Genomic DNA, 19621 nt, shown 5'->3' with positions numbered 1-19621 from the left:
TGGATTTGAGCTCCTTTTTGGTTGCTCAGACATTGTCCTCACCCACTTACCCACAGTTCATACTTCTATTTCAGATAGTGAGATAGCCAGGTAGCTTATTTCTACATGAATGGAATGACGTGCTAGTTATTGGAGCAGAATTGAAATAAACTACCTGTACTTTCCAGATGGCAACACCTTTTATCTGAGCCCAGGGACTTTCACACTTCCAATATGACTCCACGTAATTCATGACAATTCAGAGGATATAGTATTTTACTCATAGCAAAGCTAATATATTATTCATGGCAATCCCCAAAAAAGGGCTATGTGGTATTAGCACAGATACAATCACCTACAGCTCTCACCCTGAACCCCCCTCTCTCTTTCAACAATTTTTGATGCCATTTGCATCAGCGGTTTTGTTATATAACAAACTACTCTGAAGTTAGTGGCTTAAAACAACAATCATTTAACATTTCTCATGCATCTACAGGACATCTGGGTGGTTCTGAGGATGTGAACTGAACTTACACATGTATCTACAGTCATCTGTGGATGCCCTGGGCAGTTTTGTTAGTCTTGGGCTCTCTCTCACATATCTGGGGTCTTAGGGCTGGGACTAAGTAGGCTGACTCTGCTCTGCCCCATAGGTTGCACCCTTGAGCGGGCTAGCCTGAGCATTCTGTATGGAAAAGGTAGAGAAGCAAAAGAGAGAAGAGAAGCACACTAGGTTTCCTGAGACCTAGACTCTGGAACTCACACGTCACTTTTGCCACATTCTATTGGTCAGTTCATGTTACGAGAATAGCCCAGATTCAAGGGATGAGCAAAAGGAGTCCTCATGATGGAAGGAATTACAAAGTCACACTGCAGAGGATGTGGATCCAGGGAGAAGTCGGAAATCTGAGCCAATTTGCAATCAATTCAAGCATTACTGTTTAAAAAAAAAAACAATAAAAAACACACTATTCATTATAATATTCCTTATCTTGTTTTTTCTATTAATATGGTTACCATTCATTTGTTTTACATTTTCCCCCGATTCCCATCCTCTCACCATTTGATAAACAATATCTTAAAGAGGAAACGAATTTCTCAAAATGCATTTTTATATTTACCAAAAGAAAAGGAAAGGAAAGTTTTGTGATTATTTTCTATAAAGGAAGGGCAAAAACTCATGTTCTTAAAGGCTGTTTTGCATCTGACTTTCTTTGTGAGTTGGGCATGGTCAAGCTTGCTGTTGCCTTCGATCTCAGTAAAGCCATAGGCATGTTTGTCCCAGCAGAATAAGCACTGGGTAACGAATGCAGCAGGAAGTTGATAACGCAGATGTGAGTGTGATATTTTAGCCGCGAGTTATGCAGAGCCCCCACCTGGAAAACAGGATAATCAGATAGCTGTGCTGATCTCCAATAGCTTGGTCTGGAATAACTCCCATGTTAATAGTGTGCCCTGATGGTTTTCAGCCAATGCAAGCACATTTGCTATTCCCAAGAGATGTTTAGGTAGCATAATTTTTTTTTCTTATCAATCGACATAAAGATTTCTAAGAATTGCCCTAGAATCTCTTGGAAATAACAAAGGCGTTTTCATTCCTTATGCCCTGACTTGCCCTCATCTGATCAGAAAAAGTGATGTTTAGTGTTTTCTATGAGCATAAGTAGGTTAGTGATTTTATTATCACTGAAAAGAGGAAGTGATATTTAGCAATCAAGGGATCTAACATAATGCTAAACTTGGTGATTTCTTTATAATCGAATGTAATTTTAAGATTTATGAAGATCTTTTGGACTTTATTTCTTATATAAATCAAGTTTGCTGTCTTTGGAGCAGTCCTCTATGAAGTAGGAAGAAAATACTTTGGGCTATTTTCAAAAGTCAGATAGGCACAGTCTTCATGTCATTAGTTCTTCAGAGTAAAATCTAGAAAATAAGCTCACAGTGGCCTCTGCTCATGTACAACCTTTCCTAGTATTTTTTAAATCCAAGAAGAAGTGTATTTCAGGATTTAGTTTCTTCTTATAATTTATAGCATCCCACTTCCTTGAAAATTATGAATCTATTAGCAATAAGTATTAACTGGAATATCCAATTACTTAGACTACCTCATTCCCCAACCACTACAACAAGATAATAAAGGCTACAAGTTTAAACGAATCTCAGGCCACTTGGTTGATCATTTTTCCAGGTTTTAAAAATCTCTAGTGGTCAGATTTCCTAGTCTCTGTCAACACTTTGTTTTTTGCCCAACTGCATTTACGGTTGAGAAATTTAGCTCCTTCCTCATGCAATCTTATTACACACACACACACACACACACACACACACACAACTATAGACAACAGCTGGCCATTCTCTGAAAGACAGAAACTGTTTATAAATAAAATAAATATAAATGAAAAAGTAGACTTAATAAATATTATTGAGTCACCATACAGCCTTCTTTTCTCCAAGCAAAATAATTCCATTTTTTGATAGGTTCTATTTTATCATAATTTAAAAGTAAAAATGAGCATGAATCAGATTAACCAGTGCTTCTAAACTAAGATACCAAGCTACTTAAATGGTACAAACTAGAGATTTATGTTACCACTGTTACCCAGCTATTCTTGGTACATAATTTGTACCTAGCATAATTGCTTTGAAAATATCCTTAGTTTTTGGCCGGGTGCGGTGACTCACGCCTGTAATCGCAGCACTTTGGGAGGCTGAGGCCGGTGGATCACCTGAGGTTGGGAGTTTGAGACCAGCCTGACCAACATGGAGAAACCCCGTCTCTACTAAAAATACAAAATTAGCCAGGCGCGGTAGCGCATGCCTGTAATCCCAACTACTCAGGAGGCTGAGGCAGGAGAATCACTTGAACCCGGGTGGCAGAGGTTGCGGTGAGCTGAGGTCGTGCCATTGCACTCCAGCCTGGGCAACAAGAGCAAAACTCCGTCTCAAACAAAGAGGAGAGAGAGAGAGAGAAAGAAAATATCCTTAATTTTTTATACCTAGTGTAATATGCTAGTGTAGTATAAAGGACATGGAGTTCGTCCCCAGAAAGATGTGGATTGAATGTTGACATAGTCACCCAATAGTTATGTGAACTTTTCCTTCTCATTCATCTTCGTTCAGACTGTTTTCTTATCAACAAAATTGGGATAAAACGGCTACCTTGTAGTGTTGCTGAGGGATTAAATAAAGTGTATGTAAAATGTTTGGCATAGTAGGAGGTGTTTACCAAATGTTGGCTATTTCTATTATTGCCATTTATTTTAGGTAATGTCCTTTCCCTCCATGGCAGCACCTGTTGACTCCCACAGGAACATGTCATGCCCACACCCCTATGCATTTCCTAAATAGTGGAGATCGTAACCGGTTGACTCATTTAGAACAAGGGCTATCACAGAAGCACGAGCATATATGCCCACAATTGCTCACAATTGCCCACAATTGTCCATATTGCCCACAATTGATGATACTCAATTGTGAAGTTAGAACATGAAAGTTCAGTAGACGTGGAACAAAGATGTCACACTGGGGCTTCTTCGTTTCTGAAATTCTGTCTATGACATTAAGTTGCCCTCCCTGTCCCTTATATTAGTGTTGTGAGGATCAACAGTATTCAGCACAGAACTTAGTCTTCAGCTTTCACTTCCCAATCCATAAACCATGAAGTGTTTGGCATATCATATACAGAAACACAGAGTGTCTCAACCCCACAGGGGTAGAGAAAATTGTTACTAGCTGAATTTACCCTTTAATACAAAGATCAGTAACACAGACACAAAGAAAGCTCATTCATTTTAATAGTTAAGCGCAGTTTTAAGAATTCCCCTAGGAATTATCTCCCAGGTCCCCCCCTAGAATTATTCACATACAAAGCCTGCAAGTATTCAAATTTCACAAACACAATTGCAAAAGCAGAAGAACTAAGAAAAGCCTTCATAGTCTTAAGATTAAAAACAATGCTTCATCATTCTTACAGTACCTGTTAATAAATGCTAAATACTAAGTGCTAAAAAAAAAAAAAAGCTAGGCTGGCAGCTGGCTGCTGGTGGCTGGCAGCTGGTGGCTTGAGAGAAGAATAAAAAAGGAAGCTTTTATAATGACAAGCACTCTTATATTCATTTTTTATCTCATAACTGGATAACACAGGGCAGATCTCTCTACTTTCATAACTTAGTTGGTTTTGAAGATAGAAAACCTTGGAGAAACATTCTCGGAGCAACAAATGAAGCTGGTTTTAATTATGCACATAGGTTAGAAAGGGCCAATATTCTCAGACTCCTTATAACTGAGGTACCCTCTCCAGTTCATACTTTGGTGTAAAGAATTGAAACAATAAACGGAGCCTGACGCATAGTAATAACACAATAAATACCTGTTGAATAGATGAATTGATACCTGAGGTGCAGTGTGAACAGGCTGGACCTAAGTGTCTCTAAGCAGAAACCATCCTGGTACATTTCAGAAAGGCTATATTCACACAGCAGGCCTTACTTGTCAGACCTACCCTCAGTGCCCTGAGGATTCTGGGAGACCAAAGGAATAGTAGTATGACAAAGAACAACTGAGTTCTTATTTAGTTCATCCTAGTCCCCTGAATAATCCCCCTCAGCATCAAAATTTGTGACCAGATTTTAAAAGATTCAATACCATAGATAATCAAAACAACATCAATATGTGTATACCTCCTTCAATTATATTCTATACATATAAAACTTTAAGAAATCTGGGGCAGGGAATGACCAATATGAAAGCCCCTTCCCCTCTCTCTCCCTTTTGCCTTTTTTATTTTCTCTCACTCTCCCATTCTCTTTTCTCCTTATTTCCTTTTCCTCCTAAACCAGTCTTCTGCCCTTCCCCCAGCTCTTTCTCCTTCTTCCTCATTACCAAATTTGAAGAGTTCTAAACATTTGTGGCTCCAAGGGGTGGGGCAAATAAAACTGGTTTTAGTTCCCAGAAATGGGAGCAGTTCTAAGAAAAAAAAGAAAACCCTGCTCTTGGCCACACTAACAGTGATTTAGAGACTCTCTCTTGAACATATATTCAGAACATACTATTGAGTGTGAATTTGATCTCTGTATAGAGATTTTTGTTTCTGGGTTGTTAATTTTAGGATGATGATGATGATATAATACAAATAAACCATTAGTCACATAGATGCGATCCATTTTGTGTGTGTATTTACGGAAAATAAGGGGTGGGTGTTATTTAAAACAAATGACCATATCAGATACATATTTGTCACAATTCCTAAGTTCAATATTCATAAGGGCTAGCTGGAGAAGACCACTTTGGGCAGGAAATTAGTCTGCATTTATTTTATAGCACAAGGAGCAGGACTAGATGAGCCAGAGTCATGGCAGGAGGTTAATTCTCCACCTCCAACCCTCTTTTTTCATGCTTCAAATAAGAATGTGCAGAACCCTTCCGGCCGTCCTATTGGTTAGTATCCTTAGCCTGTTCTTGACCCTAGGGAGAATCAGATTCCTTTGGTCTATAACAGTAATAGAAGTTATTTCTTTAGATAAATTTTGTTTAAGGCTTTAAATTAATTCTATCTTGGCATTGTGTGGTTCTAACTTCATTCATTCATTTAACAAAACTTACTTGAGTATCCGCTCTCTGCCAAGCACAGTGGTAAATGATGAGTATTACATTAACTCCAATCAATCCAATATTCTTTTGTAGAAAGAACATCTGACCCAGTTACCCTGCTGTATTAGTAAACTGGAGTATGCTCAGATGTCAATACTGTCACTACTAAGTGTTGAGACACTCTCAACACATATTATGTCCTAATGATCTGGAAAATTTCCTTCAGTATGATAATAATGATGGCAAAAATGACACAAAGTAGAAATATATAGCTACTCCTTGGTTTCCTTCTTCTTTTGGGGAATATAAAAACTGATTTTGAGGATTCTGAGGCAGCTCAGTATTGTGGAAAGAGTATCAAACCTGGAGTAAGATGGGCTAGATCTGGTCACAGTTTCATAATCTTAGGGAAGTTACTGAACCTTTTGATCCTTTCCCTTTGATTCTAAAATTGAGTCCAAGAATCTTTTCCCTAACTTCCACTGACGTTACTGAGAGGAAAAAAATGAAATAATGTTTGTAAAAATGCTCTCAAAACCATAGAGCTCCACATAAATGTAACTTATCACTATCAAACAATCTTTGACATTCCTTTAAGGGAAAACAATTACATTATAGTTTCTTTTTGTCCATTTTTAAGCAGGGGGTATTTATATTATCAATTAGCATTATTTGAGCATTTGGCAGCACAACCCACATTTATTTCCTCATGGAAGAGACAAGTTAGAAGTTTTCCTTGTTGAAAATGAAATGCACTCCCCGAGGGCCAGACTCAGAGTTGGAGATGCTTTGTTTACTCAGGGTTTCAGCCAAGGCTTCAGGTCCACAGAGGAAAACTCCTATTCTGGTACTTTTGGGAAAGAAAAAAAAAGACAATTTCAAGCTTTGGGATGAGGTGTCTACAAAGCAGGTAGGTGAATTTCCCATTAATTTGAGGCCCCAGGGCAGAGTCCCCTCTGCTCCTTTTTCTTTTCCACAAATAGCAAAGGGATCATATTGCTCAGAGGGAGTGTGGTTCAGCCTGTTTGTGTGAGCATCTGGATAGTTCAAAAGGTAGTTGACTTCCCTGGCAAAAGTAAAATCCAACCAAGGTTTTTGGAAACTTCTATCACAGAGAAAATGGTGGTGAATTCATGAGTCCGTGGGCTACTTTCCTTCAGGGCTCTGTGCCCCCTGGCATCTTGAAACTAGGAACAAGCCAACTATGCCAACCACTCGGTGTGGCTTCATTTCTCTAAATTTTAGAGTCTAAATCCCTGTTCAAAGTGTGGTTTCTGATCAGTAGCCTTGGCGTCAGCTTTTTAAAAAATGCAGATTACCTGGCCCTACCCCAAATCTTCTAAATCGGTATCTGCATTTTAAAGAGATCCCCAGGCACTTTGTATGCTCCTTACAGTGCAAAAAGCAATAGTCTAAAGGGTACACGTATGGTGATCTCTTGAGTTTCTTAGGTGTTCTAGCAAGATAAGGGATCCCCCTCAAGGTTTTATAATGACTAAAGTTTTAGTGAGAGCAGAAAGCACCTTGAGACATCTGTCAACTTAAGATTTTAGACCCAGAAGCTTTTAGAACTGAAAGTGGGGACAGTGTCTCCTTAACAATATGTATAAATTATATTGAATCTTTAAAAGAAGTAGATACACTAATGAAATTTAGGTGACTAAAGAAAAGAACTAAGCTGTGGCCCTACTTGGGACAGGCAGGTTGAGAAAGTCTGAGATGGGGACCTGGAAATATTTGTTTTTAATAAATCTCCAGGTAATTTGGTATAATTTAAATATCCTTCTTAAAGTTGAAGATATCTGGAATCTTCTGTTGGGCATGAATTCAACCTTTATATAGTAATATACATATTTGAGTTTCTAAAATATATAAGTTTAGATTTGTATAGGGGCTGCTGCTTTAGGCAGATGCAAGCCTCAAAAACATCTTGGTGACAGACTCCTTACTTAGGGTGTTGACTTGCAATTGTCTTGAATTCATTATCCCAGTTGGGCCGTCCATACAAAGTCTTTTGTTTCAGGCCTGTGATCACATCTTTCTCCTCATCATGGTGCACAGCAAAGTGATTGGCCTACAGGAAAGGACATGAATTCAGAAAAAAAAGAGACATGCTGTAAAAGCACATACAATGTATTTACATCCTTCACAAACTATTCTAACCAAGGCAGCCTGCTGGATGCTGAAAGGTAAACAAAGATAAATAAACTGGATCTCTCTCAAGCAATTTACAGTCTAGAAAGGGAGACTTCGAAGTATAAATATAAATAATCCCATATGTCGAACAGGGTATGATGTGTGTCATGAAGGAGGCACAAGCGTCCTAATGAGAACAAAGAAGGAAGTTGAAGTGGAAGAATAGGGGAAGGGTTAGGGCCGCATTATTTGAGTCAGGCATTGATGGATGAGTAGTGTCTCACTGTTTTTCTCCCTGCTCTATGTTTGACTTTTTCTCTTCACCCTAATATACTTCCACTCCTTTGGGAGAATTACTAAGAGATGTAACAATTTTAGACTAAAATGCAGCAATACTTTGGTAGCATAAGACATCAAATCAAGCCTAAAGCTAGTGCGTGTGTATGTGTGTGTGTGCACGCACGTATGTGTATATAGTCACATGCTGTTTTTCTGCTACCATTCTAGGAGGCTTCAGTTTGAGCAACAGGTATTTTTCATAAAAGTGGTTAATTAAATTTATTTTTAAAAAGCAAATCAGATTTGAAATTCACTAGATGGATGATGGGCATAGAGGAGGTTAAGAAAGGTGGGCACTCCAATTTAATAATTCTATAAAGATCAGTTTTGCAAAGCAAAATAATTACTTTTTCAATACAAATAAATATCTGATTTAAAAAAAAAACCTGTGCCTGGCTTTTAAAATAACAGAACAGTAAAGCAATTTATATACTATAGATTTTTTTCCTGAGTTTTATTTTTATCAAAGCATTTTTGTTTTGTTTTTAAATTGCAGAAGTGGCATTTTGAAACCACTTTTTATGGAGCAACAATTCTTATCGTTATGTTTCCCTAATCTATATTTGCTACAAGATTCCTTTAAGACTTGGAGAATCTGTGATAAACAATATGTCGAAACCCAAATGGGAATTCAGTCTTCACAGTGACAGGGTGCACATGGAAGATTCCCAGGGTTGTGGAGTCAATGTCTATGTATACCCAGTTGCTACAGTTTGAATGTATCCTCTCCAAAATTCAGATGTTGCCTATGTGATAGCATTAAGAAGTGGAGCCTTAAAAAGGTGATTAAGACATGAAGGATCATCCCTTATGAATGAGTTAAGGGCTTTGGAAAAGAGTCATCACACAGTATTTGACGAGCCTTCCCTTTTTCTTTCCACCATGTGAAAACACAGTATTTCTCCCACCCAGAAGATGTAGCCTTTGCCAGACAACCAAACTTGTTGGTGTCTTGATCTTGGACTTGCCAGCCTCCAGAACTTTGAGAAAATAAATTTCTGTTCTTTACAAACTACCCAGTCTCGGGTGTTTTGTTATAGCAGCACAAATGGACTCAGACACCAGCTGAGACACTGGACAGAAATATGCAGAGACTCTTGCCTTAGCTCCTCACTCATGGTGATAGCTTATGCTGCTTCCAGGCCAAGTCATTAATGTTTGCTTATTTACAAAGATGTTACCACTCCAGGAATCATTAACTTGTTTCAGGGTTTGTCAATTTCAGCACTGTTGATATTTGGGACTGTATAATTCTTTGTTGTGGGGGGCTGTCTTTTTAATTGTAGGATATTTACATTGCCAACTGTCTCTGGTGTGTGTCTTGGGGGGGAGCAGAGCAAAATTGTCCCAGTTGAGAACTATTGGCTACTTTATTATAGTGGTCTCCAAACATTTTTGAAAGAGCACTCTCATTGTACACACACATACATGCATATATATCACCTTCATTAGATATATAGTAATTTATTTATAAATGATAATCATGAACTACTGCAAGATGCTGAGAGGACAGGCTGTGGCACATTCTGTCTCTGTCACTTACTTGTTGGGTACTCTTAGGAAAATGACCTAACCTGGTCTGAGTTTTTTCATCTGTAAAGTGTGGATGATAATAGGAGCTACTTCATAGGGTTGGTGAGATGATAAAATTAGACAATCTATGTGAATAGATAAATAAGAATAATACCTGGCAATATATGTGCATAAGAATTATAAATGTAGTGAGTATATTATAAAACATACAAAAGCATATAAATTAAATGATTTTATAAATACATATATACATAGTACATATAAATATATATGATACATATATACATATTAAAAATATATATACAGAATCCTTTTTATGCTTATGTATGTTATATAAACAGATGCTCCTCAGCTTACAATGGTGTTATATCCTGATAAAACCATCACTAAATTGAAAATACCATAAGTCTAAAATGGGTTTAATACATCTAACTTAATAAACATCATAGTTAGTTTAGTCTAGACTACCTTAAATGTGCTCAGAACACTTATATTAGCCTACAATTGCACAAAATCATCTAACATGAACCCTATTTACAATAAAAGGTTTAAGACCACATGTAATTTATTGAATACAGTACTGAAGTATGGCTTGTACTGAAGTATGGCTTCTACTGAATGCATATTGCTTTCACTTCATTGTAAAGTTGAAAAATCATAAGTTGAACCATTATTAAGTTGGGGAGTGTCTGTTTTACACACACACACACACACACACACACACACAGAGAGAGAGAGAGAGAAAGAGAGAGACAGAGAGAGAGACAGAGAGAAAGAGAAAGCTAAATTTTCCCCAAAATAACCCTGTGCATCATCTCAATCACCTGGTTTCAGAGTGCCTGGTGGGAGAACTGCTCTAATAATGTCAAAGTGATGGCTTTTATTCCCTCACAGGCTCCTTGGCTTTGATTCTAATCTGAGCAGTGTAAATATAATGTGGCGATACTAAATGAGAGTGAATGGACTGGATCACCAAATCCACTAAACATACTTAGAAAAAATAGTACACAAGACACACCAATAACCAAGGGGAAGTTCGTAAGCCCTGTACACTATGGGAAGGACCTGAGCCTTGGAGTCTTGTCCTTACCTGAGACTCATCCCAGCCAGTGAGGTAGATGTTGTAGCTGAGGAAGCCGGCATTGTTCCTTTCCTGCATCTGGCTCTCCAGCAGTTGCAGCAGATCTGCAAACCACTCGAAGGCATGTGTGTCCCGGCACAGCCAGTAGAAGTAGATCTGAAAATGGGGTGGATCATGAAGCAGATTATATTTGGCAGGCCCTATCAGCATTACCATGTGGAATTCCACTTTCTGTCACCTAAACTTTTTCTTGATGCTCAGAATGCCTAGAAACATAGATTTTCAGAAGGCTCTGGACATTTCACAGGGTAGTTTACATGAACCTGCTCTGGCCTTCACTCTAGCAGGGCAGTAAATAAGTAACTTGACCTCAGAAATACACAGCTTAAGAAAAAACTATTAGCCCACCAAGTTTCCCTCTGAGTCTGCTCTTACTCTCCCAGAATCTCTGGCTTCCTTCGAACCTCTTCTCAGAAAGCCTGATGGAATCTAGACTAGCAGGGATTGCCACAGAAATTCTTCCCTGGCTGCTACTGCCAGACATTCATGAGTTCCGAGGGGAAAAATAAGGTTCTATGCACATCTCCTCCACATGGAAAAGAGGTACAGGGAGAATGAAAAGTCAAGGTAGGCTTAATGTCCCTATTAGAGTTTATCTTTACAGTTATTAGAATGGCCTGAGGTTTATTTAGGATACCCTTTATTACACAATAAAACCAAATTTATAGGTAACCAAAAAATCTCCTGTGAATTGATCCTGAGGAGATATTCATAAGTAGAGTTTCAGGTCTCCTCTCCTCCCTTTGCAAAAAAAGTATTGGGTGAGTGGAGGGGGTGGGGCGCGGCTGGAAATTGAATCAATCTCAGTATCTAACACAAGATGAAAGAAAAATTATTCAATATCCTCTCAATAGAACATGAAGAGATCATTTAAAGTCATCATTATAAAGCCTGTGAAGATGTTGAAAAACACTTTCTATAATGTTTTTTTAAAAGCAGGACATGAAATTATACATACTTAATATTTACAACCTTCTAAAAATATGTAAACATGGAAAATATTAGAAGAGAATATACAAAAATTACAGCTATTAATTTGGGGCTGTGAATACTTTCCCAACTTTCTTTCTTCTGAATTTCCAGCAACACTATACAAATACAATATATTCCCTTCACTAATAGGCCTACTTATCTAGAAGCACATTAGATTTAACAAATATTCTTTTGAAGAAAAGCCTTTCTCTCTGGAACCACCGGAAGCTTTTCTTCACTGCCCATGGTCTCTGCCAACCTTAGCCCTGAAAGCACTCTCAGGCCTCACATGGCAGAGTATGGTTACTGCTCTAAGGCCCTCCGATAAATGAAAGGACTTACCTTTTTGAGCTTCAGATTGGTGGCGTTATTGCAATATTTGTACCAGACTGACTTGAGAATGGATGCGAAGGGTGTGACCCCAATCCCTGCTCCCACTAACATCACCACCTCATAGCTGAACACATCTTCACTGGCAGTGCCAAAGGGCCCATCAACCGCTATCCTGAAGGGAAATGGGGAAGAGATAGTTACAGAGATGTCTTGCTCTTCAGAGTGAGATGGGGCACCCATAATTATTGGGGATGTGCAACATGTTAATTCAAATTGGAATAAAGTATCTATTGGGTGCTTCCTTCTGTGAAATAGCTTTCAATTAGCCAAACTTAGTGCCAACGTTGGGTTTGGAAGTAAAAAGAGAAATATTTGGCTAACCAAAAACATTCGGTAACTCAGAACAAGTTTTTTTTTTCTTTTTTTTTTTAATCTCCCCACCCCTCTTCACACACAACAACGCCCCCTCCACACACACCCTATGTCTTGCCAGGACATCCCACTCTTGAAATTCTTGCATACGGTGCACCCTGAAGTGAGGATTTGCTGCATCATTACATCTTGTAGATTTAATGTCTCCACTTTTCATTTATCTATTCATTGAGTTATTCAACAAACTCTCAAACCTTTCTTTAGCATCTACTAAGTGCCTTATAGCATGTTAGGCATGCAGGGAAAAGGAGGCAAAGGGGCTAATATATGGCATTTAACCTCAAATAAATTATGCCAATGAAAATTTAAGAATATTTTTGATACACTACAATTATATTTGTTAGGAAAGTTAATATAACTTGGCCTTGACCCTTACATATTTAAAGGAATTTGGGAGTATTTATTTCTAATATTTGATTCAAAGGTTTCATATTTCACATAAGATTTATGAAAATATGCATAAACAAACTACACATATGAAACGGTGACCACAGAAATAGCTACCTATATTCTTAGAACCTGTGTGTTTTGTTGGAGACTTAGTAAAACATGGAGGAAGAGGAGCTATTTAGTGCCATTTTTCCTGAACTCATATACGTTGGTAATATGTACTTTTTACTCACTTAGGTAGTTTCCACGCATCTTGAAACTCCTGCTTATCACAGCCACAAGCATTGAACAGCCCCTCTGTCCAGTCGCCAACGATGCGGATATGGATACTAAAGAAGTCTTCCTCAGGGGCGGATGTCAGTGTAAAAGGGTGCCACTCCAGCTTGGACACCTTTGGGCACTTGACAAAAATGTATTGTCCCACTTCCATTTTGAACCCCTTCTTCTTCATCTGTAGCTCGATGGTTTTGAAAGGGTGAGTGACCACCTATAGAATAAAACATACGTCTGGAAATGACATTTTTCCTAAATACTTGCCTTTTTAGTGTCCATATGGATAAAAAAAACTGAGCTAAATTGGCCCACTTAGATCTCTGCTTTAGGGACAACACAGGAGTTCCTCCAGCAGATGTGTCTGTCACAGGGAATTGCCCTCAGTTGTAGCCCATTACTAATGATGGGCTGATTAAGGGATACTAAGGCCTAGTCCCTTTTCCTTAACTTAGGTTAACTCCAAGGGGCCATCTCAATTTCCACACTCCCTGTAGTATCAGCTGAGGCCACAGTTACAACTAGAAAGAGGATCAGCTTTTCTCTCTCCCCATTCCTGCCTTTCTTACTTCCTTTCCAGGTTTATCTCTTATAGAATTCCTTAGAAACCTTCTGCATGCAGTTATTTCTCAGTCTTTACCAGGGAATCCAACATAAGAAATCAGCCTATTGTGATTTTTTTTTCCTCTCAGAAGTCAAAAAAGTGCTAAAAAATTTACAAAAACTGATGTTTCCTGCTCAGCCTTCCTATCCCCCAAGAGGATGGGAGAGGGCCTTAGTATTAGATTGGTGCAAAAGTTATTGCGGTTTTGCCATATTTTTAATGGCAAAAACCGCAATAACTTTTGCACCAACCTAATAGCTGGCCAGAAGAAGGAGATCCCATTGACTGGTTATGTAGCAACATTCCCCAAAACAAGACTAACTAAGTTGGTCTATCTTTGTCCTGAATCACACCTTGAATCTGCCTGATTCCATGCGTTATTTCTACATTTCTCCCTAGCTGGGGAGTACACCATCTTTTCTACCCACCCATTGCCATCCTCATCTGTCTACGTACACACGTTTATAACAGCTTTATTCATAATAGCAAAAAACAGGAAACAATCCAAATGTCCATCAACTATTGACTGGATAATTTTTTTAAAAAATGGAACACAGTGAAGAGCAATACAGAAAGTAATATACTGTTTCTTTGATGATTCCTAAGACTTCTAGAAGAACCTTATATGTATAATTAAAGACAAACCAAGGGACATCAAAGGAAAGAAAAATCAATAGAAATAAAATAGCAGCTTCCTAATGTTAACTGATATTGCTGGGCTTTTCTCGAACACGGAGTTGTGGAAGAGTGAAAAATTCTTTTTTAAAAAAATGTCAAACGTTTCCAGAACTTGTGATTTAAATGCATCTTACATGATAAAAACTATAACCAACTTCCCTTCTGTTCTGAAATAAGGAGTTGTAAAGCTTCATTTTGAAAACAGAAAATTAAAATTATGTTGAAAATTGTTTACCATGTTGCAATTTTGTGTTGTGGAAAAAATTTTTACCATATTACAATTTTGCTATCATAGGCACAAATGAGATGTAACTAAATAAGTGGACAGCATTCTCATTGGAATACTTTTGGATAACATCTTGTTTCTCATATTTATTTATATGAGAAGAAAACAAATATCTATTTTCTTCAAAGGAAAACAAGTTTTCCTTAAAAGTATGTTTAAGAAAAATACTTGTCTGACTCAGTCATCTCTAGTCTAGTAAGGGAAATTTTGCAGCAACTGTTTTTGCTGATCTGTGGGATTGTTCTTATAATGCAATATAAATATCACAAAAGGAGAACTGTTGTGGTTTCCTATATTTCAAGACTTCCAAAGCCAGCTGAACTAACTTTACTATGACCCACCATAGACAGCAAATGAGGAAAGATAGGGTGGAGGACAGGAAGAATTTGTGTGTTTTGCAAAAATAACCCACAGTAGGGTTTTGGCAAATACTTTTTGAACTGAGTTGAATTGAATTAAATTTTATTTGATAAAGATAGACTTTCCTAGTGTTTCCTGAAATTATAACAAGGAGTTCCATTTACATTTATTTAGTTGGATATTTATTTATTTTGTGATGAGAAACAGATTAGAGTTCAGGAAAAGCCACTCTAGACTTGGAATTAGGAGAGCAAATTTGAGAGGCAGCTTATTTACTAACTTGTTGAAATTTTGGGCACTTCAACTTTCCTATTAGATTATTACATACACAGCACAGAAAAGGTGGTAAAGACAACCTGAAAAACTAGCTCAGCCTCAATGAGACCTACCCTTAGATCTCTGGTTCTTTTGGCATCTGAAAATTTTAAGACTCAATTTATGCCCCTTTGAACTCACCTCTTTTTCTTTTCTGCTCTTAACTAACCAAATAATGCCTCTGTCACCTTCCCCTCCACAAACACACACACAGACACACAGACACACCCAGACACACAGACAGACACACACACACACACACACAATGGGTGGGGGAGATTGATGCCCAGAAAGAACTTGGCTTCATTTTAACATCAAAAATGGTAACTTGTAGTTTCCCCAGTTAAAGGCTCAAACATTTGATTATTGAGCTAAGTAAATTGAAATAAATTGTAGGTCTTCTCTCTGCTGTAACATCTGATCAATGATATAGAGGAGTTGGGAAGACTTGTCCATGATATAGTTAGACACTGACCACTAGTAATTACTAAACCAATCAGTACCTTGGTGATGACCACCTTCTGTTGAGATCGCCAAAACCGCACCAACCTCTCACAGAGATACAGAAACATGGGACCCACTATCCATTTCCAAGTCTGTAATCAGAGCAAAAATGAAAATGAGATACATTAAGTGGTAATAGATAACAAAATATTCAGAGGGAGAAAAATTTTAGAAGCCAAGTTAATCTTTGTAGGCTTGCTTAAATATTTGACATTAGATAAATAAATTTCTTCTACAATGGAATATATGAAAATATGTGAAACTAAGATAATTTTGAGCCAGTAAAAGTAAACATTCTCCTTAGTCACACTGGGGAACTGTACTGACAAGATAAAACTTTCCCAAGAGGAACTGCTCACAAGAATGGGATTTCCTCTCAGTGTTGCAACTACAGTTGCAGTAACCCTATAACAAAGCAAGGTTGGTTTCAGAATTAACATTTCTTTAAAGGATAACATTTCAGCAACACAATATTTTTAATGCAACACTGTGATTGCTTTCTCTTAGTTATGTAGTCACAGTGACAAATTTGCAAGATGACAAATTTTATGCAAGAGTTTGGCTGTTTCTCCAATATTCTGAGAAATTCTGGGAGTATGCAATGCCCTTGCTGAATGGAGACAAACCTAGAGCTTTTCAGACTTCTTTAGGTATCTCTTGGGTCAGAACATGCAGAACATGCAGTGTTTCTGAACACTGGAATTACTCTGTAGCATTATTGGCCGTATAAAAACATTGAGGTCAAACAGATCCATCCTGAAACTCAGACAATTGGATTTCTAGTTTAATACCTAAACTAGCAAAGAATTTTAGACAGCAATATTATCTAAAAAATGACTTTCCAGAATGTATTCTAAGGGGGAAAAAATAAGAGAGTGCTTCCGATAGTCTCACATATAATCTTTCTACTAGATTACTTTTATAGGAAACTTACTGTTGGAAATTGAGAGCACCTGAATCTCTCCATCTTCAGCCAAACTTGAAGAATATTTATTTGCCCCAAATATAAACAATGTTCTGTTGTTGGCCTTTGTTTTAATGGGATAGATATTTAAAACAGTCTCAAATCATCTATCTGTTTCCTGAGTGCTACCATGGAGCCCCACTGAATGGAGCCAGATTTGGATATTGCTGCTAGTATACCTAGAAATTCTTTGAGGTAGGTTTCTGCTAAGGTACTAGTACTCTGACTCCAGCTGTCATCGAGGAAATGTGCCTTCCCCTGCCCACAAGAGGATTGGCAATACAGTTCCCCTTTTATCCTTTCTATTGATGTCTGCATGTAGTGGAGCCAATTCACTGATATGTCTGGTTGCTTTCATTAATGGGAAAAGATGCTTAAAGATCCTACGTCTTCAGATAGGATGCTGTGTCTAGAGTAAGAGTGCTCCTATGCTAAGACAGTAGGAAAAAAGAAAGGAGAAAATGGAATGGAAAATTTGCCTTTATGTTATACTGTGCCTAAGGAAAAAAAAATAATCCTCTTCAGAAGCCCTGCACAAATGTTGATTTTTGCCTAGTTTTATACCAGTGGCTAGCACAATAACCAACAAAGTATACCGTCTGCCAATGGGGGAAATGATGTGAAGATTACAAGGCCCACATCTTTATGGAGCAGTGTTATGAGAATACACAAAATGGAACCCTTCAGAGCTCCCAATAGAAGGAAGAAAGTATTTCACCATGTATTTCCTTGGTCACCCTTGCCACACTTCTGCCCACCACATGATGCCATTGGATGTTGGTATGAACCTCGCCGTCCAGCCTCCTTTATGCCTCATAAACAGAAAACTTCTAATGCCTAAAGGTAGCCTTATGTACCACCTCATCAATTTCCTTTTCAAATCTGAAAGCTGTATAGAAAGTATTATGTGCTGGTATCTGAAGAGGCCCTTTGCTCCTTATAAGTGATTTATTTGAGCTATCCAACTCAGCTCAAGATGGAATCCCAAGTGTCCCCCTAAAAATCATTAGCTGGCGTCGTCATGAAGAAAAGAGATGGAACTTCTTGAACCAAAACAGCACTTCTAAAAACACTATTTTCCCAAGTTTTATATCAGGATGTTAATAACAGAACAATGCAAAGCTTAGTTTTCAAGAAACAATTCTATCCAATAAGTATAGCAGAGAAAAGTAGACACACGTTTTAGCTGTTCCATGACATTCGTAATGGACATCTATATACATGTATAACATCTGTACATGTTTCTTAGACACAGGTTAAAGATTGTCAGTAATGAAACTGTAATAACAACAATGAATTGTACATACCATAGGAGGGTTTCCAGCAAACTGAGGGATTGGGCATTCCTTTATTTTTCCCCATTCTGAGATTTTTTGTTCACAAACTGTTATATTATGCACAGCCAAACTCTCTGCGGTCTGCCCACGTACAATTCGTCTGGGTGAAAAATGTAAGTCCAGATCATTTAGTAATAGGAAATTAAATTGTTTTATTAAAAGATTCTGCATATATTTTAAGTGCTCTGATGTAGGCCCTGTACTTTTCACTTAAAAGCGATACCTTATTGCTCCCTCTGAATAGATGAAAGGAAAGAAAATGCATAATACTCAGCAACAGAAAAAATATATGTGCAATTACCAAAGGGATATTTACATGTAACATCATAGAGGGTAAGTGTTGGATCAAATTCTCTTAAGGGAGAATTTCTACTTCTGTCTCAAGTATCATTTTCATTTACAAACAAACAAAAGCAGAAACATTGCAAATCTAACAGAGTGACTGCTGGCCCCTACAGTGCCTTTGTGCAAATTAGAAAATGGTACCCTTCCTATGAAGATAGTCCTATAAGCAAAGGGCACAATCATCAAAGTGTGGGCTAACTTTATTGTCCTTGGCCAGGCACCCACTATAGTAGACAACCGAGACAGTCATATACAGTAGCCCTGAAGCTTACAAGAAGTGCCTTATTTGTGGGTTTGGAAATTATCTAAATCAAACCAAATTTTGAAACCAGTTTGAGATACTTAACTATATAGGGATTATAACATTCTCACAGACATCAACACTAATAGTGTGTACCTTGAATTGCTCAGAGCCCATTCATTTCAATTCAATAAATGCTAGTTGAGCAACTACCAAATCATAAGACAATTATTGGTGATAGAGAGATGAAGGCACAACGTTGAGTAGACTTCAAGGAATATAAATGAGAGCATCTTCAGAATATATAAGAAGAAAAGACACAGAAAACCCATTGTAAAGGTTTGTTTTGGAGACCTAAATTTTATTGTGTCATTTGGTGTATTCTGAGAATGTTTTAATTCAAGTTCATTAACCACTCCTTTCTATCCTTAGGTCTTGGGGAAGAGAATTATCATGTATTGAGCACCTATCATGTGCCAGGCTTGGGGAAAGTCATTTTACACAAATTATCTCAGTTAATCCTCATGACAAGCCTGAGAGGCAAGTATTATTACCCCCATTTTACATTAGAATGTAAATCAGAATGATTTAGTAACTCAAAGCAGAATGTTTTGGTGAAAACAATTCTGTTTTGTGTCAGACAGACTTGGGTTCAAATCTCATTTCTACCCCTTATTAGTTTGGTGGACTCAGGCAAATTATTTAACTTCTTCTGAGCCTCAGTTCCTTCAGCTGTAAAACAGATGTAATAGTACCTCATTAAAGGTTCATTATAATAAGCAATTTGCATGATGTATAAAAAATGCCAGACACAAAGTAAGAGTCCAAAAAATAACTATTAAAGTTCAAAATGCCTAAGTTCCCATGGGA

The 19621-nt window shown here is 37.7% G+C and overlaps 1 protein-coding gene across 2 annotated transcripts in view; it reads right to left on the bottom strand.

The window, feature by feature from the left end:
* Positions 1 to 237: 237 nt before the first annotated feature.
* The window catches only part of CYBB (cytochrome b-245 beta chain), a 37152-nt gene continuing 17768 nt past the window's right edge, over positions 238 to 19621 (bottom strand). The window contains exons 7-14 of one of the 2 annotated variants that reach the window (XM_009438932.2): positions 18136 to 18265; positions 15864 to 15956; positions 13081 to 13334; positions 12035 to 12197; positions 10670 to 10816; positions 7521 to 7645; positions 6269 to 6421; positions 238 to 916 (exon numbers count right to left, since the gene is read on the bottom strand). In XM_009438932.2, the coding sequence (XP_009437207.1) occupies positions 6295 to 6421; positions 7521 to 7645; positions 10670 to 10816; positions 12035 to 12197; positions 13081 to 13334; positions 15864 to 15956; positions 18136 to 18265 (1039 nt within the window). In that variant the 3' untranslated portion in view covers positions 238 to 916; positions 6269 to 6294. Of the gene's footprint in view, positions 917 to 3758; positions 6422 to 7520; positions 7646 to 10669; positions 10817 to 12034; positions 12198 to 13080; positions 13335 to 15863; positions 15957 to 18135; positions 18266 to 19621 lie in introns of those variants that run through there. The other variant, XM_521002.7, reaches the window with a different exon arrangement.

This window comes from Pan troglodytes, chromosome X (genome assembly GCF_028858775.2).
Source record: "Pan troglodytes isolate AG18354 chromosome X, NHGRI_mPanTro3-v2.0_pri, whole genome shotgun sequence".
Lineage (NCBI taxonomy): Eukaryota > Metazoa > Chordata > Mammalia > Primates > Hominidae > Pan > Pan troglodytes.
This window is presented reverse-complemented; position numbering and strand designations above follow the sequence as displayed.